Source organism: Megascapheus bottae, chromosome 7, assembly GCF_031878675.1.
Source record: "Megascapheus bottae isolate mThoBot1 chromosome 7, mThoBot2.hap1, whole genome shotgun sequence".
Lineage (NCBI taxonomy): Eukaryota > Metazoa > Chordata > Mammalia > Rodentia > Geomyidae > Megascapheus > Megascapheus bottae.
In genome coordinates, this window is record NC_143515.1 from 31544051 (window position 1) to 31567573 (window position 23523).

Here is a 23523-nt window from a genome sequence, read left to right on the forward strand (position 1 = left end):
ACCTGGCCACAGCTGCCTGGCCCCCCAGACTGCGGGAGAAGAAAGCCTCGAGGAGCCTGGAGGGTCAGAGGAACGACGAGGGGGAGGTGGCTCGGCCGCGGCCAGCTCCACCGGGGACGGGGGGAGACCCAGAGGAGGGAACTGGCCGGCTCGGAACGGAGGGAGAGCGTGGAATGTGGGAGGGCTCAAGGGGAGGTGGGAGGGCTCAACGAAAGGGGGGAGGAGGGGGGTCCAGTGTCCCCTGGCCGAGCACTTTTTTTTTTTCCTTGGAATCACTAAAACTAATCTCCACGATCGGGACTCTTCTCCCAGCCCCTAGGGCCCTGCCAAAGGTAGGGGACGACTGAGGACTGGAGGAAGGGGAGTTGGGATGGAGAGGATGGTGGAGAGACCAGAGAGGAGGGATGGTGTGAGTGAGATGGAGTCGGAGGCAAGCCCACCCAGCTGAGAGTTGTATTCTTGTCAAAGAGGAGTGATACCCAGGGAGAATGGGAACAAGCACATATTTGGAATAGGGGCTGCGTGGGGCTTCTGTGTGGGGCAGCTGGGAGGGCCCTAATGCCTCTGCTGAGAGGCCCTACACCAGGGCCCCCAAGCCAAAATGTGCCCCAGAACAAAGCTGTCTTGTAAGCTATCTGTCTGGGTCCGGGGAAGCACGTTGAGGAGGGCTGGCCGCTGTAGAGGGGCTGCTCTCAGCCCTGGACAGAGAAGGCCCTTGGCTGAGAACTAGCCAGCTCTGGCCGCTGGATTGCTGGGTGACAGAGGGCAGTTGTGTTGGCAGGAAGCTTGGATAACCGCACCCTAAAAGCTCTGGAGAATGAAGTCGGATGGTCCTGGCCAACCTTGATCATGCAGGGCATCCGTGAGCAGATGTTCTGGGAAAGGTGTGCTGGGAAATCTCCATGTATACTGGGCCCAGATACTGGGAATCTGCTAGGATTCCCATTCAGAGAATCAGAGATCTAAAGATCTTGTAGGCTGTCCTCTCCTACCTCTTTCCACAATCCCTACAGCTATCTGCATGTCTGGCTCAGTAGAGTCATCTGGTTGTGCCCCTGTTACCTGCTCCTGGACTCTTGTCGCTCCTTCTTCTATCCCCCCTTTTCTGCCTCTCTCCCTCACTCTGGGATACTGTGTGCTTAGTTCTCTCCCCACCACCTTCTTCATCTTCAACGTGTTTCTTTCTGTTTTCCTCCATTCCCACAGTCTTCTTCAGCACATCCTGTCTGTCCGGGTCTTCTTTCTGTGTACTGGTTCTCTTTATCTTGACCATCTCTGCTTCTCAGCCTCTAACATTGCTATTTTAATCTTGAGTCCCTCAGACTGGTGCTGGGGGTAAATGTAGATGATGACAGAAATAGAAAAGGCCATGTGGAATGTAAATGATAAAGGTTGTGTTATTTACAAAAGGAAAGGAGAGCCTCCCTCCCTTACCCCCAAGCTGGATCTCTAAGGTTGTGCATCTGTCAGCCCTCATTTAGTGTGTGTTCCTCTCTCCCTATCTTTTGAACCTGGAGGCTCCCTCCTCCTCTTCCTCCCTCTCCTCCTCTTCCTCCCTGCCCCCCCCCCACTGCTGTCCTCTCTGGTCCTCTCTCCCCCTCCTGTCTTCTTCCCTCTCTCCCTTCCAGGCCTCCCCGGCCATGCAACCTATCAATGTCTGGCAGTGGAGCCCATGGGGGCTGCTGCTGTGCCTGCTGTGCAGTGTGTGCTTGGGGTCTCCATCACCTTCCACTGTCCCAGAGAAGAAGGCAGGAAGCCAAGGGCTCAGGTTCCGGCTGGCTGGCTTCCCCAGGAAGCCCTATGAGGGCCGCGTGGAGATCCAGAGAGCTGGTGAATGGGGCACTATCTGCGATGATGACTTCACCCTGCAGGCTGCCCACGTCCTCTGCCGAGAGCTGGGTTTCACAGAGGCTACAGGCTGGACCCATAGTGCCAAATATGGTCCTGGAACAGGTGAGCAATGTTCTAGGCATTGCCTAGGCCACCTCTAAATACGGTCTAAGTGCAGAGAGAGAACATTAAGATGACACAAGCATGCGGACATTGAACACCAAGAACAACCCATGTCAAGTAAACCTACGGTGACAAGCACTCATATATTTACTGCAGAGCTTTGTGGCCTTAGGCTACTGAGAGCTTTCTCTAGGCTTCAGATGTGCCATATGCACAAAGGCTAGAGAGACCCAGTTCCTTTCTGTTACAGAAGTAGATGTCTGGATGTCCCCAAACCAGAAAGGACCAAAAATACTTTAGACAAAATCAGGCTACAAGCCTGAACTAAAGAGCCATTGAAATACATTGTAAACTTGTGTGGAAATGTCACAATGAAATTGATTTGATGCAACCAATGTCTGCTAATTAGTCAGGCATGGGTAGCTCAAGCCTGTAACCCTAGCTACTCAGGAGTCTGAGATCTGAGATTGAGGTTCAAAGTCAGCATAGGCAGAAAAGTCCGTGAGACTCTTACCTCTAATTAACCAGCAAAAAAGCCAAAAGTAGAAGTATGTCTCAAATGGTAAAGTATTATCCTTGAGTGAAAAAGCCAACCCGGCAAGAGCACCAGGTGCTGAGTTCAAACCCCAGCACCAACACAAAGGAAGGAGGAGGAGTTCTTTCAAACGTCGTTATATACCAGGAAGAGGGAGACAGGGAGGGAGGGAGGGAAGAAATATTTATGGCAAGTATATATGGAGATAGGTAAGGTAGTGTTTAGGAACAATTCTTATTAAGGCCTGGATATTGAAAGACCAAGAGAAATGCAACCTGCAGCGGATCTCCTAGTTCCCGGCAATTACCCCCACCTCTGGAATGAAGGGTTATTTGTAGCTGCTACATTTTGAGAACTGTAGAAAATAGAAATGCTTTCAGGGAAGCGCTGTCCAGATGTGAAAGAGCCAAAAGCCAAATTTCAAGAGAAATGGCGGAAGAAATCAAGCAGTTGGTGTAGAATCAAAAGGTCTTGAAAAGGCCAGGAGTGTATGTAACTCCTCGTGGTAAAACGCCTGCCTGGCAAGCATGAACCCTCCCCCCCATACACACAGTTTAAAACCTAGTGCTGCCACACACACAAAAGCCTTGGATAACATTTACATAATGGTTTCTTTTTCAAGTATGGGAAGGACTTTCATATGGCCAAGGGTTTTTTTTCTGGGTGGCATCAAAGGATTAAATGAGACTTGGTGGATAAAGTCGTAAAGATGAATGAGGACTTTCTGATGGCTGTTCCGTCTACCGGGATAGGAGTGTCAGTCCTTCCTTGCACATTCGCTGTGACAGTTTCCCCTGAGGCAGTACTCATCTGAGAAATCCGAGATATGTACTGTGGCACAGACAAGGAACACAAGGCACTATGTGGCAGCACAAGCAGGATATGACTTCCCTGTGTGGGAGAATGGGACGCTGAGGTGAAAGGATCAGTGTGACCAATAGACTAAAGTATTAAGAAGCCTCTGGGAAGCTTCTGATGGATGATCAGAACTGATCAGAACTTGGCTCTGTATTGATCCTAATACATTCTTGACCATCCCCAGATCACTTCCAACCATCCATAAACGTTATGCCCTTGTCCTGTTTCCCTCAGGGGGATCCTATCCTGTATTTTCCCCCTCCCAGTGAGGTGTAAGGCTATCCTGCTCCCTTTCCCAGCCTCCCCATCCCCCCACCCTTTCTTATTTCCCAGACTTCTCCATCTCTTCATCTTCTCTCCACAGGCCGAATCTGGCTGGACAACCTGAGCTGCAGTGGGACTGAGCAGAGTGTGGCAGAATGTACCTCTCGGGGCTGGGGGAACAGTGACTGTACCCACGATGAGGATGCAGGGGTTATCTGCAAGGACCAGCGCCTCCCTGGCTTCTCAGACTCCAATGTCATTGAGGTCTGCAGGGTACACACACAGACACACCCCAAGACGGCCAGTGTGTCAGTGTGGCTATCTATACGTGGTTATGGTGGATTTTAGAAGGTAGAGGCTCCCTTTGTCCCCAGTAAGATAATTTGGATTGAAAGAGGAAGGCAAAGAATAGAGGGAGACGAGGTACTATAAAATCCAAGTGGGTTTTGGTTGCTGTTGTTGTTATTATTGTTTTAGCATTCGCATTTAAGTTATGGAGCCTGGTGTCAGACTTCCCTACCCCCAGCCCTGGTCACCCCGCTCTTCTGTGCTCGCCCTCTCTTCACATCTTCCTGCTCTCTTGGAACACCCCCCCCTTCTTACTTTCTCCTCTTCCAAAGCCACTTCCCTTGTGAAGTTCCCTCCTGTTCCAGGCAGAGTCAGGTCCCCTCAAAGCCCTGAAGCACCCTTGACCCTGACACTCAGCCATGGGTTAAGTGAGAAGTACTACTGAGATGCCTGTCCCTGCTGTGGTCCCATCCCAGGTAGAGCATCACCTGCAAGTGGAGGAGGTGCGACTTCGTCCTGCTGTTGGGTGGGGCAGGCGACCCCTGCCCGTGACCGAGGGGCTGGTTGAAGTCAGGCTTCCAGATGGTTGGTCTCAAGTGTGTGACCAAGGCTGGAGCGCCCACAACAGCCACGTGGTGTGCGGGATGCTGGGCTTCCCCAGTGAGAAGAGGGTGAACATGGCCTTCTACAGGTAAGGGGTGGAGGGGGCTCTGTGTGAGGCGGGGATGGGGGAAAGGTCAGGGGTGGAGGAGGAAAGGTACTGAGAGACCTTTGAGAGGCCCCTAGGCCCTGGCGGCCAGGGGAAGGGGTGGGGGGGAGCCCAGGAAATTCTCCCCCAAGGGAGACCTGAAATGGGCAGAGTGATCGCTTGGGCAGAGCAAGTGTCAATGGCTTCTGTCTAGCAGGCAGATTTTGAGCACGAGGCCCCCTCGAGGTCAGTGAGGGCACGGCGGGCCTTGTGGGGAAGGCGAGTGTGAGGTCAGCCCGGTCCAGCCGGCCTGCCAAGGCAGCGCCTGGGTGTGTCCACGCAGGGCTGGGCCGCTGGGATCTAAGAGATCGTGGTTGGCTAGCGAGTCCCCACCTCTCAGCCCACACAGGAGGGGCTCCCGACACCCCAGAAACCGCACAGCACTGGCAGTTTGCCCACCCACCAGGAGAGTCTGGGACTCAGACTGGGGGTGAGGTGAGGTGGGGTGCAATGGGGGTCTCCCAGAGGCAGAAGTCTCTCCACCTGCCCTGGAGCCTGGTGCAGGCTTGGTGAATGGCTCTGTGCTTAGAGCGCCTTCCTCCCCTGGAACGTCTAATTTGGCCCTTGGGAGGGATGCCAGTATTTGGAAAGTGTTCTACTGTCTCTCTATAATCTTCCATCTTGCAGGACAAAAAAATGCTCATTTGATTCAGCTCTGTTTTCTGTCTTTTGTGTTGAAAGGCTTCTTGACATCTAGATACTTCCACAGAGCAGGCTGTGTCAGATGTGGTCTCAGCCAGGCAGGGCAGGGCAGAAATGTCCATCTTTGATGAAAGCATGTCTCCAGGTCGATGGCTTTTCTGTTGCCGGAGCACTCCACTGCTGGTATTGAACTTGGAATCAACTAAAACCAGCTCAGCCCTTCCTTTGTCCTCACTATTAAAAAAGCAGAATTTTTGAGCCCAAATATTTGTTGAGTTTACCCCTTTAAATCCCTTTGGGTACATCATCAAAAACCCAGTAGAAAGACAGGATGGTCTTAGGAGATAATCGTTTGAGTCCTGACATGACTTTTCGTGTGCCATCCCTCCCAGTCTCCTCTGGTGGACAGACATAACTATGCCTTCTGGCTTCATTTAAATAATTTTCAACATCATTGCTAAAATGATTAAAGCAAATATCCAACTTTCACTGCAAAAGTTACATTTAGATTTGTCCCAAACCTCTAATTATTTGACAAGGTTTTGTTGGTTATTTTTTCCTCCTAGGAATTGAGAAAAAAAGTAGAACCCTATAATGGTGTAATCACTATTTCACGGTCTTATCTATCATGAAGTCATGGATGATTTGGGTAGTCTTTGTTAAAAATCTAGATACAAAAATAAATGAATAAATAAATAAAAATCTAGATACAGGGCCCGGTAGTTTGGCCTAGTAGTAGAGTGCTTGCCTACCATGCACAAATACCTGGGTTCAATTCTTCAGTACCACATACATAGAAAATGCCGGAAGTGGTGCTGAGGCTCAAGTGGTAGAGCTCTAGACTACCACTAGAGCTCAGGCCTGGATTCCAAGCCCAGGACTGGCTTTAAAAAAAAAATCTAGGGGCTGGGAGTTTGGCCTAGTGGTAGAGTGCTTGCCTAGCATGCATGAAGACCCGGGTTCGATTCCTCGGTACCACATACATAGAAAAAAGCCAGAAATGGTGCTGAGGCTCAAGTGGTAGAGCTCTCTAACCTTGAGAAAGTCCAAGGACAGTGCTCAGGCCCTGAGCTCAAGCTCGTGACTGGCAAAAAAAAAAATCTAGCTATACTATGTTCTAGTCATCTCCATCTCCAACCTTCATATTTAGTAAACCTGTTACAAGAGGATATCCCAGTGGTTGAGTATATGTTTATTTAAATCTTTGTAGGTCTCTAAATTCACCATATGTTTCACCTAAATGCCAAGACTTTCTAATAACTTATTCTTGAATATTACTTCTCTATACATTGAGGCATCTTCTTTCTTTTCTCTTTTTCCTTCCTTTTACCCCCCAGCCCTGGGCATTATCTCAGGGCCTGGGCATTGTCCCTGTACTTCTCTTACTAGATGCTAGCACTCTACCACTTCAGCCACAGCACCACTTCTGGCTTTTTCTGTATGTGTGGGGTACTGATGAGTGGAACCCAGGGCTTTGTGCATGCCAGGCAAGCACTCTACTACCACATTCCCAGTTACCCTCCCCACACACGTACACACACACTTTAAAGTGAATACAAGCTCAGCATGATGTTATTTGATCCTAATTTCTTATGGAGCAGAGGCAGGAGACTTTATAATTCAAGACCAGCCCCTGAACAAAGTGAGCAAGACCCAGATCTCCAAAACAAAATACACAATAAAGGGAAAAATCAAGAAAAAAGTTAACCTATGAAATGTAGGGTAAAGAGTACAGTGAATAAAAACAAAGCAGGCAAGGGGTGAAACAGGGAGAGTGGGACTGCATTTCTAAATACAATGGATGAGGGAAGGCAGAAAAGGCATCTAGTCAGAAAGAACTTAAAAGAGCTGAAAACACAGCTATGCAGCACCTGTCTACAGACGTCTATCTAGATAAGCATTTCCAGGAAGAGAGACCTAAATGAAAAGACTCTGGGATGAGAATGGTAGGGAGAAGGCATTCTTTTTTTTTTTTTTTTGTCAGTCCTGGGACTTGAACTCAGGGTTTGGATACTGTCCTTGAACACTATTTTATTTTATTTTTGCTCAAGGCTAGCACTTTGCACTTGGGCCATAGAGCCACTTCCGGCTTTTTCAGTGTATATGGTACTGAGGAATCGAACCCAGGGCTTCGTGCATGCCAGGCAAGCACTCTACCACTAGGCTACACTCCAGGCCTGAGAAGACATTCTTATTGTTCTCCAGGAAGCCCTTGTGACTAAGCCTGATCGAACAAAGAAGAAAAATGGTAGAAAAGGGAGTATAGGATGGTATAAGGGAAAAAGGCAAACCAGATCAAGTAGAGCTGTTCAGGAACTATGGATTTAGCAGGGTGAAATAAGGAGCCATTGAAGGGTTTTGAATAGAGGTATGACATTTGACTTCCATTTTTAACCTATTACTTTGACTTATCTGTTAATGAACTATAGAAGGAAAGATAGAAAATAGAACATGCTCATGTCAAGCTTAGTGTCATATGACTGTACTCCAATCAACAGGAAGCTGAGGCAGGAAGATCAAGAGTTCAAGTTCTGCCTAGGCTACATAGACTATATCTCAAGAAAGTAGGGGGGCGGGGACTGGGGCTGTAGCTCAGTAGTAGAGTACTCTTACCTAGTATATTCAAGACCCTGAATTTGATCAAGTACAAAGAGAAGAGAAAGAGAAAGAAAATGGAGGAAGAGGAAGAAGGGAGAAAGGAAAGAAGGAAGAAGGGAAGGGAGGAAGGAAGGAAGGAAGGAAGGAAGGAAGGAAGGAAGGAAGGAAGGAAGGAAGGAAGGAAATTAGGCATTTCTAGGCTTCAAGTTACTATGGACAGCTTTACAGATGGGCCATGCTTGGGAAGTTAGAGACTGAATAGTTGTCTCTAAGTATACCCATTCTTTTTTTTCTTTTTTCTTTCTTTCTTTTTTTTTTTTGTGGGTCATGGGGCTTGAACTCAGCCTGATCGCTGTCCCTGAGCTCTTCAGCACTAGGCTACCACCCTATCCTCCAGCCAAGCTCCACTTCCCATTTGCTAGAGGCTAATTGGAGATAAGAGTCTGTCCTTTGTGCCCGGGGCTGGCTTTGAACCTTGATCCTAAGATCTCAGCCTCCTGAGTAGTTAGGATTACAGGCGTGAGCCACTGCATCAGCTAAGTATACCTGTTCTTAAATAATGTTTGTAGAGCAGTAATATTTACTGTGAATTTGCAATATAATGAATCTAAGATCTGACAGCTAGGGGAGAAGGTATATAAAGCACAGAGTCTTTCAGGGAGTCCCGAGAGATTCTGAGGCTCTGTGGTAGAATATGTTCTAGATCTTCTTTTATAGGTAATACAGTTATGATAGCTAGTCAAGATAGTTCTAGACAACTCCATTTTTCTTTTCTTTTTCTTTTTCTGCCCATCCTGGGCCTGGATACTGTCCCTGAGCTTCTTTTGCTCAGCACTAGTGCTCTACCACTTGAGCCACAGCGCCACTCCTGGCTTTTTCTGTTTCACGGACTTTCCTGCCCAGGCTAGCTTCAATCCCAGATTCTCAGATCTCAGCCTCTTGAGCTAGAGTTACAGGCATGTTCCACTGGCATGATTTTCTTCTATCTCTTGTAGAGATATAATTCAGGGAATAAGAAAATTGGGGAGCTGGGAATTTGGCATAACGATAGAGTGCTTGCGTAGATGCATGAAGCCCTGGGTTTGATTCCTCAGTACCACAGTAACCAGAGAAAAGCCAGAAGTGATACTGTAGCTCATGTGTTAGAGTACTAGCCTTGAGCAAAAGAAGCTCAGGGACAGTGCCAAGGCTCTGAGTTCATGCCCCCAGGACTGGAAAAAGAAAAGAGAAAACCAGAACCTGATGCTTTATACATTTTTAATGTGTTTTGGTAGCTCCAGTCTGGAACATGTTGTAGAATTTTATTTTATTTTTTATTTTTTTATTTATTTAGCTTTTGCCAGTCCTGGGCTTGAGCTCAGGGCCTGAGCACTGTCCTTGGACTTTCTCAAGGCTAGAGCTCTACCACTTGAGCCTCAGCACCACTTCTGGCTTTTTTCTATGTACGTGGTACCGAGGAATCGAACCCGGGTCTTCATACATGCTAGGCAAGCACTTTAACCACTAGGCCAAACTCCCGGCCATGTTGTAGAATTTTAAGAAAAGAATGTGTAGATCCTCAAATCATTTACTGCCTTTTTACAGACAGTGAAACAGATGCTCTAAGAAATTTGGTGCTAAGTAGTCAGTCTGAGCTAGGCATGTTGGCACTGACATATAATGCTAGCATCCAAGAGATTGAGCCAAGAGGATCTTTTGAGGTCAATTTAACCCATCTAATGGGTTCAAGAACAGCCAGAGATTCATAGTGACACTGACTCAAAAATAAATAAATAATGAATAAATAAATTAAATAATACCCAGGTACCAATAGTTTACTCCTGTAATCCTAGCTACTCAGAGGCTCAGGCATAAAAGTTAGAATTTCAAGGACAGCCTGAGAAGAAAATTTCATTAGATTCTACATCCAAAATAATCAACAGAAAGCAATGCTGGAGGTGTGGCTCAAGAGGTAGAGTACCTGTCAAAGGTAAGATCCTGACTTCAAGCCCCAGTTCCGCAAAATCACTCTTCTTTTTTTCGTGAGACAGAGTTTCTTTATATAGCCCAGGTTAGTCTCATATTCTCAGTCCTCCAGCCCCAGCCTTCTTGAGTGCTGGGATTATAGATGCAAGTCATCACACCCAATTGTAGAAGTCACTCTCCTGGTCGTGGTGGTACATGCCTATAACTCTGCTACCCAGGATGTGGAGGCAGGAAGAACATGGACTATGAGATCAGCTTGGGCAAAGTTAGAAAGATCTGTCTCAAAAACAAAATATAAAGCAATAGTGCTGGTAGAGTTGTTGCCTAGCCTGCCAATGTGCTAAATTCCATCCCTAGTACTGCAAAAAGAAAGTACTTTTTAGTCCAGTATCAATTAGTCATATTCTTACTGAACTCTTACTCTTTGCCAAGTTCAGTATAAGGTACTGAGACTACGAAGATGAATAAATAATGAGACAGATAAACAAGCATATTGTTATGGGAGACATGCTGGGGTCATGGCTCAAATGTTAGAGCACTTGCCAAGGAAGTTATGGGACTCTGAGCTCAACTTTCAATTTCACAAAGCAGCAGGAAGCCACTGAAGTAGTTCAGTAAAGTTGTGATGGTGCTGCATGCCTGTAATCCCAGGACTCAGAAGGCCAAAGCGAGAAGATGGACAGTTCTAAAATAGCTTGAGCCACACAATGAAACCCATTTTCAAAACAAGCGAGGAAGCCAGGTACTGGTGGCTCACACCTGTAATCCTAGCTAGTCAGGAGGCTGAGATCTGAGGATCATGGTTCAAAGCCAACCTGTGCAAGAAAGTTTGGGAGATATCTTCAGTTAGCCACTCCCCCCCAAAAAAAAGGCAAAAGTGGAGTTGTGGTTCAAGTGTAGAACAGCAGCCTTGAGTGAAAAAGCTAAAGGAAAGTGCATAAGCCCTGAGTTCCAGCCTTAGTACACGCGCGCACACACACACACACACACACACACACACACACACACACACACACACACAAATAATGGCACTTATTCTAAAAAGGGGATGTGAGTACTCTTTATTCCTTTGAATCTTATGTTATATATACATATAATATTTATAAGATGAAAAGTTCCAGTCTATGCCCACAAACTCACATAGACTTTGAGACTGCACCCAGGTTTTTTGTTTTTGTTTTTGTTTTTGTTCAACATGGGGCTTGAACTCAGAGCCTAGGCGCTATCTTTGTGTTTTTCTGCTCAAGGCTAACACTTTGAGCCACATCTCCACTTCAGGTTTTCTGGTGGTTAAGTGGAGATAGGGTCTCACACAGACTTTCCTGCCTGGGCTAGCTTTGAACCATAGTCCTCAGATCTTAGCCTCCTAACAAGCTAGGATTGCAGGCCTGAGCCACTGGCACCAGGCTAAACCCGAGGTTTTGTATGTATCTCTAGCTCATGAGACACTTTTAAATTTCTTTTCTTTCTTTTTTTGTGGATCATGGGGCTTGAACTCAGCCTAGGCACTGTCCCTGAGCTCTTCAGCTCAAGGCTACCACTCTACCCTTGAGCCAAGCCCCACTTCCTGTTCTAGTGGTTAATTGGAGATAAGAATCTCAGGTCTTTTTGTGCCCAGGCTGGCTTTGAACCGTAATCCTCAGATCTCAGCCTCCAGAGTAGCTAGGATTACAGGCATGAGCCACCGCACCCAGCTTACTATATGTCTTGACAAAGACTGACAAAGCATAGCTACAGGAAGAAGCTAGGGCAGGAAATACCAAACGGCTACTGACCTGCTTACCATCTCTTGACACAGAACACTATGTCAAAATGAGAAACTGCATAGCAAGAAAGAACATGGTCAAAGAAAGGACACCACAGATGATGATAATAAGCCTATAAGAACAGACAGATAGGACCTGCATTCATCTGTACAAAGTTGTACAGGACAAACTAGAGCTATAATTAAAGTCTTCAAAATTAAATAGAAAATGAGAGGCGAAACAGGCCTGGTTTCTGTTTCAGTTAAGACCTAAGGAAACTTCTTGGAGAATGAAACAAGTCAATTATTTAAGCCAATTAAAAAGAAATAAGATTTATTCTCTAGAAGTAAATTGGGAAGATGAGCTCAGCTTTTGAATGACCCGAGCATATGGGATTAGAACTGGAACCAAGTTAACCTTCTCAGATGTCCAGCCTTGATTCTGGTCCAGCAACCTCAGCCCTGAACAATACTAGAGCCGTTCCTAGAGGGAGAATCTAAGAGGAAAAAAATAAATTGAAAAGGTACAGTCTGCCTCCTTAGGCCTAGCCTGTCTAGTTCTGTTTCAGACTAGTCAGTAGAGCAGTCTGAGCAGTTCTAACACCCTCACCTTCAGCTCTCCCCAGAGGTTTACCTCCAACTTCTGGACCTAGGATTCTTCATTCTTCATTTGCCTTAGACTAATTTTCCAAGGACCTGGCATTAGCACACAATTACTTCTGAGCCTATAGCCTCTACTACTGCTCATCCACCTGGTCTTGAATTCTTGAGGCCAAGCAGCCTTGAAAGTAGGGCCTTGGTAATATCCGATGCCATATCCCGCCATCAGGAACTCTGCTGGAAAAGAAACCTTGCCTGTTGTCCTGGCTTCACCAGCACTTTCCACTTGTTTCTACACTGATCTGATTCCTATCGTCTTATCCTCACAGAAAGTTGAGGAAGCGAGCGGCCAAAGCCTCAGCCAGACGCCCCAAGTCCCTTGAAAGGTAATGGGGCAAGAGCCCCGGGACCTCCTGCTTGCCACTGAGGCCCCAGGAGGTGGATGGATGGATGGTAGCCTATTCATATCCATCCCGTAACCCCAGCTGAAGGATCAGGAATGTGAATGGAAATGGCCATTCCTGAGAGAGTCGGGGAGGAAAGCATGGGAATGAACAAGCTTTGATCTTGGGGAACCCAAAGAGGGAAAATGTAGGATGGTTGAGGAAAAGCCTTCCATCTTTACATTTCCCTGAAATAGTCTGGATGGTAGCCTTAGACACTGCCTTTCTCCTCTTCCTCATCCTCCTTCTCTTCCTCCTGCTCCTCCTCCTCCTCCTCCCCACCAACTCCTCACTTCCCTTAATTTACCCACATTCCCATTTTCTCTCCTCCCTTAAGCTTTGCCTTGACATCCTCGCTTCTCTCCTGTCTGGATTCCTCCAATTCCATTACCATGGGTGTTGTGGAATCCAGAGAGCAACATGAGTTGCTGAAGTATATTCTCATTCTCATAGTGTTCAGCAGTTGGTGTGTGCTGAAAATCCAGCCACCCTTCACTCTACCATCCTACACTTTGCATGAAGGGTCCTTCCAAGGAACAGAGGAAACAATCCTCTATTGCTCCTGGGCCAAATTCCTAATCTCTGCCTCCACCAATATCTTTCTCCTTTTTTCAGACCAGTCACGAAGTTTAAAGTCAAACCAAAGCCTCGAGTGGGTAGGGGGCCAAACAAGAGGTAAATAAAGTGGGGGTTGGACAGACAGGTGAAGGAGCAGAGGGGAGATCAGAACTGTGGCCCAGGAGGGATCCGTAAGAGGCCTCTTTGACAGAGAGAGCTGACCAAAAAATGGAGGAGGAGCCTCTTTCATAGTCACCTTCTAGATGTTTACAGGATCTGAAGTGAAATCAGCTCTATGTCAGTCTCTAGGGAACTCTGGTATCATAGAAGTTTTGTTCTTTTGTACAGGCTTATTTTCCCCCAATGAGTTCTAGAAGATAATCTGGCACTTTTCTCCTTCAAATGTTGTACTTGCCTCTCCTCCAAGAGGATAAGCGTGCCTAAACGATCAATGTCTCTGTCCTATGTTTTATTTGGTTAGTTGTTTGGGGCTATTTTGTTGTTTTCTAGTTTGTTTTTTAAATAAATGCTACCAGTTTACCTGAGAAACCATAAAATTCAGGATCCCCTTTGGACCAAAGGATAGAATGACATTCACAGTCCCTGACTCTTTTTCTGGGTTTATAGTCTCTTACCTCCATAATTTTCTTCCTGGGTTCATTCAGAACTCATGGGAGTGGGAAACTTCTGACTCTATCATTCTAACTTGTCTCTAAAGACAATTTGCACAGGAAAAGCCTCTCCCTGATTACTTATTCAGCATATTCACCCCTTTCTAAAAAATTGCTCCCTCCTCCCCTCAGCAAGTTCCAGGCTTATCCAGTGAAGCCTCTAGCTTCTCCCTCTGGTCACTGCAAGCAAACTTGACATTTGGGGTTGTTCTTTCACTGCCTTTCTAGCTTAAGGTTATCATTGCCCAATGTGGCCACACCCTGGCCTTCCCTGACTCCCACATTCAAGCATGCATTTTTAAATTGCATCATTTTTTTTCCTGTGATGACCTCTTTGACTCTTATTTTCAGCTAAATAGGAACTTTAAAATAGTACCTGATCTCTTTGATCTTCAGGATCTATTTCTTCTGAGCTTCCAAAGTTATTCTGTAGTCTTCAAGTTTCCCTGTTTTGAATTATAAACTTTTCCTCTTTCTTGTATTTTCCAATGGCCTATGTTACTTTTTTTCCTCTGATATCAAGAGCCAAATATTTATTGTAGTAATTCACCTCCAAATCATCCTCACAGGCCTTTTCAAATAAACACCAGCCTCGTCTGCTTCCCAGGAGTTCTCTCCACACCTCACTCAATCGCCCATCCATCAGTATCTATTTTAAAAAGCCCCTCTCCTCACTTCTCTCAACCATGTCTGCAGTATTTCCAAATATTTACATCTCTATTTAGTCCTATTTTCTTTTCTTCCTTCCTTTTCTTTCTTTCTTTTTCTTTGTCAGCTGTGGGGCTTGAACTCTGGGCCTGAACGCTGTCCCAGAGTTCTTCAGCTCAAAACCACCACTCTACCACTTGAGCCACAGCACCACTTCCAGTTTTCTGGTGGTTAATTGGAGATGAGTTTCATGGGCTGGCTTTGAACCACGATCCTAAGGCCTCAGCCTCCTGAGTAGCTTGGATTACAGGTGTGAGCCTCTAAGCCCGGCTTAGTCCTATTTTCTTGTTCAGATAGCTTGGGACAATATTATGTTGACATTACAGAAGCAGGGATGACCACATTAAAGACATCTATCTATAGCTTGGATCAGGCCCCAGGTTGTTTTTGCCATTTTGTTTTATTCCCATCCACCTTCCTTCTCTGGCCATGTGGCGCCTCCATCATTTGTCTGTGCTACATTTCTCCATCTTCTTTCCCTTCTTGTCTATGCCAGTACTGATCCTTCCTGTGGCCACCCGCTGTGCTCAACACAGCGTCAGTTTCTGGCCTAGAAATCCCTCAGCCTCTAAGAAACCATTCAGATTTAAGACTTCCTCAGTTCTGTGCATCTTGACTGATTTGATTATTCCAGTCTCAGTATTCTAGAAGGGTTTGCACCCTGATTTTTTAGGCTTCCTGTTTATGTCAGCCACTCCCTCCTGACCATCTCTTCTAGCTGGCAGTCCTGGCTTCCTATTTGATTTGCACAGCAGCATTAGTCTTGGACTCCCTTTGGGCCTGAAGCATGAAACCACTGATAACAAGCTTCTGTCAGGCAAATCAGGACCAGTCATTCTTGCCCTAGGGTGGTTCTGCTGCATAAGGTCCCCAAGGACCCTCCTATCTGGGTAGTGTGGGCGCTTTTGGCCTACACACTCAGCAATCCTGTTGTCCCTCCCAGAGGAAGTACAGAAAGGGAAGAATGACTGGGTGCAATTGACTCACTCTTTCTGTTTTTTGGGTTTTTATGGTGGGTCATGGGGCTTGAACTCTGGGCTTGGGCAGTGTCCCTGAGCTCGTCAGCTCAAGGCTACCACTTCCTGTTTTCTAGTGGGTTCCTGGGCTGGCTTTGAACCGCAATCTTCAGATCTCAGCCTCCTGAGTAGCTAGGATTACAGGTGTGAGCCACCATGCCCAGCTGCCTTTGACTCACTCTTATCAGCGTAGTTACTCAGGAGGCTGAGATGAAAAGAACATGGTTCAAAGCCAGCCTGGCGAAAAGGTTGTAAGACTCTTCAGTTAACCATTGAAATGTCAGAAGTGGAGCTGTGGCTCAAGGGGTAGAGTGCTAGCCTTGAGCCAAAAAGCACAAAGACAATGCCCGGGGTCTTGAGTAGTTCAAGCCCAATTTGTAGGAGGGAGGCGGGAGAACAACTGTTTTACCTTACACCTTCCTCCTGTCCTCCCAGGCTGCTGGCCCAGCGGCAGCAACATTCCTTTGGTCTACATGGGGTGACATGTGTGGGCACGGAAGCCCACCTCTCCCTCTGTTCCTTGGAGTTCTATCGTGCCAATGACACCACCAGGTGCCCGGGGGGTGCCCCTGTGGTAGTGAGCTGCGTGCCTGGCCCTCTCTACACAGCATCCCCTGGCCAGAAGAAACAACAACAGTCAAAGCTTCAGGGAGAGGTCTGTGAGCCAGTGATTGTTCTTATTGTTGTTTTGTGGTGAGGGTCTCATGGGTGCTAGGCAAGTGTTCTACCACGGAGCTACACATATCCCCAGCTCAAGAAAGTGACTGTGACCTTTCCTACTCCAGATGAAGAACCCGCCACCTCCAAACCCCCTGCTAAACACAGCCTTGGTCTTTGAGAGCAGACAGGAATTTTCCTAGGGGTGGCTAGACTACTAGCACCATTCTCTCCCACCACACTGGCATTCATCTCCCAAGTCTACTTAGCCATTTCAGGCTGATGTTTCTTCACTCTGTTGAGCATATCTTTCTCTTCTACAGGCCCGTGTGCGTTTAAAGGGCGGAGCCCACCCTGGCGAGGGTAGGGTAGAAGTCTTGAAAGCTGGTACCTGGGGTACAGTTTGTGATCGCAAGTGGGACCTCCAGGCAGCCAGTGTCGTGTGTCGGGAGTTGGGCTTTGGCACAGCTCGAGAGGCTCTAACTGGTGCTCGCATGGGACAGGGTGAGCGGGCAGGTGATGGGAAGGTGTGGGGAGACAGTTCTCACTCCTAGGGAAAGAGTCCCCTGGGCTGTGAAGTTATAACCTCCTGAGCCTCGACTTCTGATCCTAGGCATGGGTGCCATCCACTTGAGTGAAGTTCGATGTTCTGGCCAGGAGCCCTCCCTCTGGAAATGCCCCTACAAGAACATCACAGCTGAGGACTGTTCCCATAGCCAGGATGCTGCTGTCCGGTGCAACCTACCCTACACCGGGGTGGAGACCAAGGTCAGTCTTATTTGCCACCTTGGGTCAGGCCTCTCTCTCTCTCTCTCTCATTCTATCTGGTCCTGGCCTCCAACCACTTGGCCATTGCCCCCAAGGCCACCATCCCACAGCCCCCACCTGTCACCAGCGCTCGTATCCCTCTGACTCACTCATCCATCACATCTCTGCTCCAGATTCCCAATCTCCTCCTCCCCAAAACCCACATCTGTGCTTCTCCTCTGTATCACTACAGATCCGACTCAGTGGGGGCCGTAGCCGATATGAGGGGCGAGTCGAGGTGCAAACAGCAGGACCTGGGCATCTTCGCTGGGGTCTCATCTGTGGGGATGACTGGGGAACACTGGAGGCCATGGTAGCTTGTCGGCAACTTGGTCTGGGCTATGCCAATCATGGTCTACAGGTAAGGAGGAGAAGAGGAAAGCCAAAGCTATTGTCTCCAAAACCTGTTTAGGGGAAAAGGACTGGGGACATGAGTCCCTTGTCCCAGGAGGCCAGAGGCTGGGGTGTCACAGAAGCATCTGCCCATGTCCCCAGGAGACCTGGTACTGGGATTCAGGGAACATCACCGAGGTGGTGATGAGTGGAGTGCGTTGCACAGGGACCGAGCTGTCCCTGGACCAGTGCGCCCATCACAGCAGTCACATCACCTGCAAGAGGACAGGGACCCGCTTCACCGCTGGAGTCATCTGTTCTGAGAGTGAGTGCAGGTTGGGCGATTGCAATCCAGGGAAGCAAGTCTCTGGGTCATTCCTTTGGAGGGAGACAGGGGTTGTGAAGGAAGGGTATTCCTTCTCCACGGAAAACCAGTCTGTCTAGAGATAGGCGCACACTGCCTACCCTTCCATCAGAAGTAATTTCCGTTTCTCTCCTCCCTTTCTAATGCAGCTGCCTCGGATCTGCTGCTGCACTCGGCGCTGGTGCAGGAGACAGCTTACATCGAAGACCGGCCCCTGCACATGTTGTACTGTGCTGCTGAAGAGAACTGCCTGGCCAGCTCTGCCCGCTCCGCCAACTGGCCTTATGGTCATCGGCGTCTACTCCGATTCTCCTCTCAAATCCACAACTTGGGACGAGCTGATTTTAGGCCCAAGGCTGGACGCCACTCCTGGGTGTGGCATGAGTGTCATGGGTAAGAGGATGGAAGGGGTCCGCTTAAAAGGGTAAGCCATAAGGGCAAGCCTGCTGAGATGAGAGCAGAGTGTCCTTGTTCCCACAGGCATTACCACAGCATGGACATCTTCACTCACTATGATATCCTGACCCCCAATGGCACCAAAGTGGCTGAGGGCCACAAAGCTAGTTTCTGTCTGGAAGACACCGAGTGTCAGGAAGGTGAGTTGGGGCCTAGAGTAGGCTCCAGCATCTCCAAAGCACAGCCCCGCCTACCACTGACATGTCAATCTCTTCAGATGTCTCCAAGAGGTATGAATGTGCCAACTTTGGAGAACAAGGCATCACTGTGGGCTGCTGGGATCTCTACAGGCACGATATTGACTGCCAGTGGATTGACATCACAGATGTGAAGCCAGGAAACTACATTCTCCAGGTGCTTGGAATCTGGGGCTTCAGATTGCATTGGGAAAGAGGAGGGTGGTTTAACGAAATCTCTGGATTTGACTGTAGTTGGGTCAAGGGGTCCTTGTCCCTCATTCACAGGTGGTCATCAATCCAAATTTTGAAGTAGCAGAGAGTGACTTCACCAATAACGCAATGAAATGTAACTGCAAATACGACGGACACCGTATCTGGGTGCACAACTGCCACATTGGTATTTGATGGGATGGGGCAACCCAAAAAGATTGGGGGATGAGGACAATGCTTTCCCTAAGTGGTTTCCGTGCCTTCTCACCCACCTCTCTACATCTCAGTCCCCTCTTCTACTCACCCCTCTCCCAGTGGATCTGTCATCCTGGCTCCGCATAGAGTACCACCTACACACACTGCCTCTCCACTCTGCAGGTGATGCCTTCAGTGAAGAGGCCAACAGAAGGTTTGAGCGCTATCCTGGCCAGACCAGTAACCAGATCGTCTGAGTGCCACCTTCGTCCTCTGCAAATCACCACTGGTGCCCCAGTGGCACGGGTCTGCGGCTGCCTTTACCTCAGGAGCTTACTATGGAACCCCTGAAGTCAGCAGGCCCTTCACACTCATCACCTGCGCACTCTGGGTGTGGAACTCTCAAAAGTCATCATCCTCCTCCCCGGGCCAGCTGTCAGCAACTGTGGCCGAGCATGGGGCCCAGCATGGAGCCGAGCACACAGCAAAGAGCGGTACCTGAATCACTGCTCACAGCAATAGCTGGCAGCCGTTCATTTTCTTGAATAGAGCAGTCAGGACGGTCAGTTCCTTGTAGCTCTCCTAAGTTCAGGGGGAATACAGCTTTACCTCTAGCCTTCTGGTGGGGGAAAATATCCAGCTCCCACCCGCTACTTTTGACGATAACATGTTGCTAGGTATAATTTTATTTTATATAAAAAGTGTTCAATTCTTCAGAGCCTAGGGTTGGTGCTGGAGTTGGAGGGACCTGCCCCCAATGTTTTACTGACTCCTCTGCCCAGGTGCCCTCAGAACCTAGGCAGGAAGGAGATCAGTGCAGGAGCCCCATACACTTGTTAATCCAGTCATTCTGTGACCTCAGGGGTCACATATAACGTCAGTGTTTCTGATCCCCGTCGGATCCGCACGGCCAGCTGGGATTGAGTCCGAACAGCTTCATACACATCTTCAGCATTTTGTACCAGTTGCTCCCCAATGGCCAAGATCACATCACCAGGCCGCAGACCAGCTCTAGGGAGATGGGCAGGAAGGAGGAAATGGACAACTCCGTTCACATGCACTCCTCTCCACCCCACTTCACACTTCACACTTTTACCTGTGTGCAGGAGAGCCCAGGATGACTTTATGAATGAGAACGCCATGCTGAACATCAGGAAAACTTGGTTCTCGAAGCTGTAGCTCGGCAAGAATGCTGAAAGGGTACACATCACCCTATTAGCCACACTCAGGAACTCTCCTCGTGTTGCGTTCATTTCATCAACACACTGACACACACTGGGTAACCAGAGGCCTGAAGGAAACTCACTTTCTGCTTTCTAGCAGTTAGTGGGATATATACATAAGAGATAACAAATTCCAGATGATACACAGTGCTAAATTAATGGCACTAATATCATTTTGAATCTTGAGAAGCTTTAAGGAAGAAGTAGAACTTAAGCTGAGCCTAGGAATATGGGTTTGATATTAACTATATAGAACAAGATCAGCACAGGTAAAGAGGGGGAATAGGAAGCCAGGCACGGTGGCTCACGCCTGTAATCCTAGCTACCCAGGAGGTTGAGATCTGAAGATTGCAGTTCAAAGCCAGCCTGGGCACTAAAGAACATGAGACTCTTATCTCCAATTAACCACTAGAAAATGGGAAGTGGGTTGTGGTTCTAGGGGCAGGGCGGGTAGCCTTGAGCTGAAGAGCTCAGGGACAGCACCCAGTCCCAGAGTTCAAGCCCCATGACCCACCAAAAAAAAAGAGGGAGAATAGGAAATCAGAATTCCTACAAAAGTAACAATCCAGGACCAGGAGTTTGGCCTAGTGATAGTGTGCTTGCCTAGCATGCACAAAAACCCAGGTTCAATTCCTTGGTACCACATACACAGAAAAAGCCAGAAGTGGTGCTGGTTCAAGTGGTAGAGCTCTAGCCTTGAGAAAGTCCAAGGACAGTGTTCAGGCCCTGAGTTTAAGCCCAGGACTGGGGAAAAAAAAAAAAGGAACAATATAGGTTTAGGTTAATTTACAGGCATAAAAATAGTCCTTCAGGGGCCAGGACTAGTCTGGTAGAGTGCTTGCCTAGTATGCACGAAGACCCAGGTTCAATTCCTCAGTACCACATACATTGAAAAAAGCTAGAAGTGATGCTGAGGCTCAAGTGGTAGAGCTCTAGCCTTGAGAAAGTCCAAGGACAGTGCTCAGACCCTGAGCTTAAGCCCAGGACTAGCAAAAAAAAAAAGTCCTTCAGCTGGGTACAGTGGCTCAAGCCTGTAATCCTAGTTACTTAAAGAGGCTGAGATCCGAGGGTCACCAGCTCAGGTACTAAAAAGTCCATGAGACTTATCTCTTAACCACCAGAAAACTGGCTCAAGTGGTAGGGTGGTAGCCTTGAGCTGAAGAGCTCAGGGACAATGGCCAGGCCCAGAGTTGAAGTCCCATGATCACCACCAACAGCAAAATGTCCTTTAATGCTAGGATCATAGATTGAAGACGTTAAATTATGGCACTAGCAGAATGGAATAGAACTGATGGAACAGAGTAAGAGGAGAAGCTTTTGTGATAGTGGGAAGGAGCTCATTATCTAAGATAACGACAGAACTAAGAACAAAGCCTGATAAAAAGAGGAGCCAGTTATGAACCACTGATCATGCTAGTGGTCCTACAAGTCACTATACCTTACACTCGTACCTGGGAGTCAGAGTCAGCATCATCACCCCAATGTAGCGGCGCTGGGACCCACTGATTCCAAACCAGGAGCCTGCAGAAGCGGGACAAATGAGCTCTGTGTAGCTATGTGCTTCTCCCCCCCTCCCAAAAGACCCCCTCCATAAAGTCCCAATGAAAACCCCTCCCTTTTTGCCCATCCACCGTTTTACAGGAACCTCTTTCCCTCTAAGCCGGACTCACTTTTCTTTTCCCCTCGATGTAGAAATTCTCTAAGGCGATCAGAAGGGATGGCAAAGGAGATTCCAGCTGTGACCTTCATGGTGTTCACACCGATCACTTCCCCATCCTGCAGGGACACAGCCCCCAGTTCCCTAGCCCAAACAGACAGCAGGGGACAGGGACACAGAAACAAGAGCAGTAGGGATAGGATCTGGCTGGATACTGGAAGATAGGTAAGAGACTGCAGAAATGACCAAGCATCCTTAGTAGAGGGAAACCCACCCTTCCCACACTGACCTTGGAGTATGGATTCTTGGAAGAATATCACACTCACCAAGTTAACCAGGGGACCCCCAGAGTTTCCAAACTGTAGGCAGGACGAAGGTGAAAACATGAAAGAGATGGAATTCTAAGCCCCAGGGTCACCACCCAAATGGAGGCACATTCTTCAAATTATGTTTTGCTAGCCTGTGGAGTGGCCACACTTTTGGGGCCCAACTCCTGAACGTAAGACTCACTCACCATATGTCAGTTAGTGCTCATAATACCACACAGACTCTCTCTCCTACCCCAGGCAAGCTCGTCATTTCTATCACGTCAGGACTTACGTCAATAGCTGCATCGGTCTGAATGTATTCCACGTTTGTTTGGGGGAGTCCCAGGTCTCTGGCTGGACGCTGAGCAGAGCTGACAATGCCAGATGTGATCGTGTTCTGCAGTGCAAAGGGACTTCCCATAGCAACAACAAACTCTCCTTGCCGGACATCGGCTGAGCATCCCAGTGGCAGTGTGGGGAGAGGTTCCTAAGGGGGAGAGGGTAAGAAAGACTGTTAACATCCTGGTTATGGAAGTAAGTAAACGGCTCCGGCCAGAGCTGATGTATCCTCACCCCTACCTTAGTCGGAATCCTCAGCGTGGCAATGTCTGCCACGGGATCCACAGCTGTGACCATAGCCTCATATGTGTCTCCACTAGGTAGCCTCACTCGGACCCTGCGCCGATCAGCAACCACGTGGGCATTGGTAACGATCAGCCCATCCGAAGCCACCACAAATCCTGAGCCGTTTGAGATAGGGACTTCGCGGCCCGAGAAAGGGTGGCTGCAATGAGGAAAAACACTAACATGAGGAAGCAAGCCCCCAACCCCTCAGGCTCACCTGCTTTCCGGCCCGCGGCTTCTTTACCTCCCAGTCCACCCCACCATTACCGGTCCAGGATCTCAATATAGACCACGGCAGGTGCAGTCTTCTCCACCACATCGGCGATGAAGTTGTACTGGCTCCGAGGAGAGGTGGGCGGCGGGGCCGGGACGGCGGCCAGGACGGACGGAGGACCCCGCCCCCCGCCCCACAGCAACAGCAGCACTGCCCCCCCAGCACCCAGCGCCACCGCAAGCCACACTCGCCGGCGGGCTCCACGGGTCTCCGAGACCTCCGGGGTCTGGGGATCTGGGACCCCTGTAGTCAATAGTGCGCGGGAATCCGGGGTCTTGGACCTCAGGCATGGCCGTGGTTCAGGAACCCCCACAGACCACCGGGCCTGGAGACTGGGAATCCCACAAGTCAACCGGGCCCGGGGATTAGGAGTTCCTGACGTCAGCAAAGCCCGAAGGTCAGGGGTCAACCACGGTCCCTTTCCCCAGAGAAAGCCCCCCAAATCCCGCCATCCCCGGAGACTCCAGCCGCCACCCCGCCACCCCTGGAGGCTCCAGCCGGCACCCCGCCACGCCCTCAGTGCAGCCATGAGCTCCGCCTAGGTGCCTTCTCGCCCGCCCTGCTCAGAGGCGGTGCTCAGGCCTGGCACCGGAGGACGGCAGGACGCAAGGCACGCCGGTACTTGAAGTCCTCCAGAAGTGCACG

General features: G+C 48.7%; 2 protein-coding genes across 4 annotated transcripts; one reads left to right on the forward strand and one right to left on the reverse strand.

Annotated features, from left to right (window-relative positions):
- Positions 1 to 215: 215 nt before the first annotated feature.
- Positions 216 to 19493, forward strand: Loxl3 (lysyl oxidase like 3). 3 transcript variants are annotated; one of them, XM_090336618.1, is made up of 14 exons: positions 216 to 332; positions 1518 to 1953; positions 3711 to 3874; positions 4375 to 4589; positions 16027 to 16246; positions 16572 to 16752; positions 16862 to 17016; positions 17249 to 17416; positions 17551 to 17713; positions 17902 to 18145; positions 18233 to 18348; positions 18426 to 18562; positions 18673 to 18784; positions 18976 to 19493. In XM_090336618.1, exons 2-14 carry the CDS (start codon positions 1641 to 1643, stop codon positions 19047 to 19049), a joined length of 2262 nt encoding a protein of 753 aa, XP_090192744.1. In that variant the 5' UTR covers positions 216 to 332; positions 1518 to 1640; the 3' UTR covers positions 19050 to 19493. The 3 variants fall into 3 exon arrangements, with proteins under 3 accessions (XP_090192744.1, XP_090192745.1, XP_090192746.1); XM_090336619.1 differs by having other exon boundaries at positions 1629 to 1953; XM_090336620.1 differs by having other exon boundaries at positions 1872 to 1953.
- Positions 19443 to 23475, reverse strand: Htra2 (HtrA serine peptidase 2). Its single transcript, XM_090336621.1, has 8 exons — positions 22872 to 23475; positions 22560 to 22764; positions 22273 to 22467; positions 21999 to 22031; positions 21686 to 21791; positions 21467 to 21536; positions 19889 to 19984; positions 19443 to 19803 (listed from the first exon to the last, which is right to left on the reverse strand). The coding sequence occupies exons 1-8, from the start codon at positions 23405 to 23407 to the stop codon at positions 19638 to 19640; spliced, it is 1407 nt and encodes a 468-aa protein (XP_090192747.1). The 5' UTR covers positions 23408 to 23475; the 3' UTR covers positions 19443 to 19637.
- Positions 23476 to 23523: the final 48 nt, after the last annotated feature.

Bases quoted from the DNA above. Each gene is read 5' to 3' on its own strand.
- Loxl3 (XM_090336618.1), top strand. From the start codon at position 1,641: ATGCAACCTATCAATGTCTGGCAGTGGAGCCCATGGGGGCTGCTGCTG. The intron at 4,590-16,026 runs GTAAGGGGTGGA...CTGTCCTCCCAG, and splicing joins GTGAACATGGCCTTCTACAG to GCTGCTGGCCCAGCGGCAGC. The intron at 17,017-17,248 runs GTCAGTCTTATT...GTATCACTACAG, and splicing joins ACACCGGGGTGGAGACCAAG to ATCCGACTCAGTGGGGGCCG.
- Htra2 (XM_090336621.1), bottom strand. From the start codon at position 23,407: ATGGCTGCACTGAGGGCGTGGCGGGGTGCCGGCTGGAGCCTCCAGGGG. The intron at 21,537-21,685 runs GTGAGTCCGGCT...CCGCTTCTGCAG, and splicing joins ACATCGAGGGGAAAAGAAAA to GCTCCTGGTTTGGAATCAGT. The intron at 19,804-19,888 runs GTAAAAGTGTGA...CCATCTCCCTAG, and splicing joins CTGGGCTCTCCTGCACACAG to AGCTGGTCTGCGGCCTGGTG.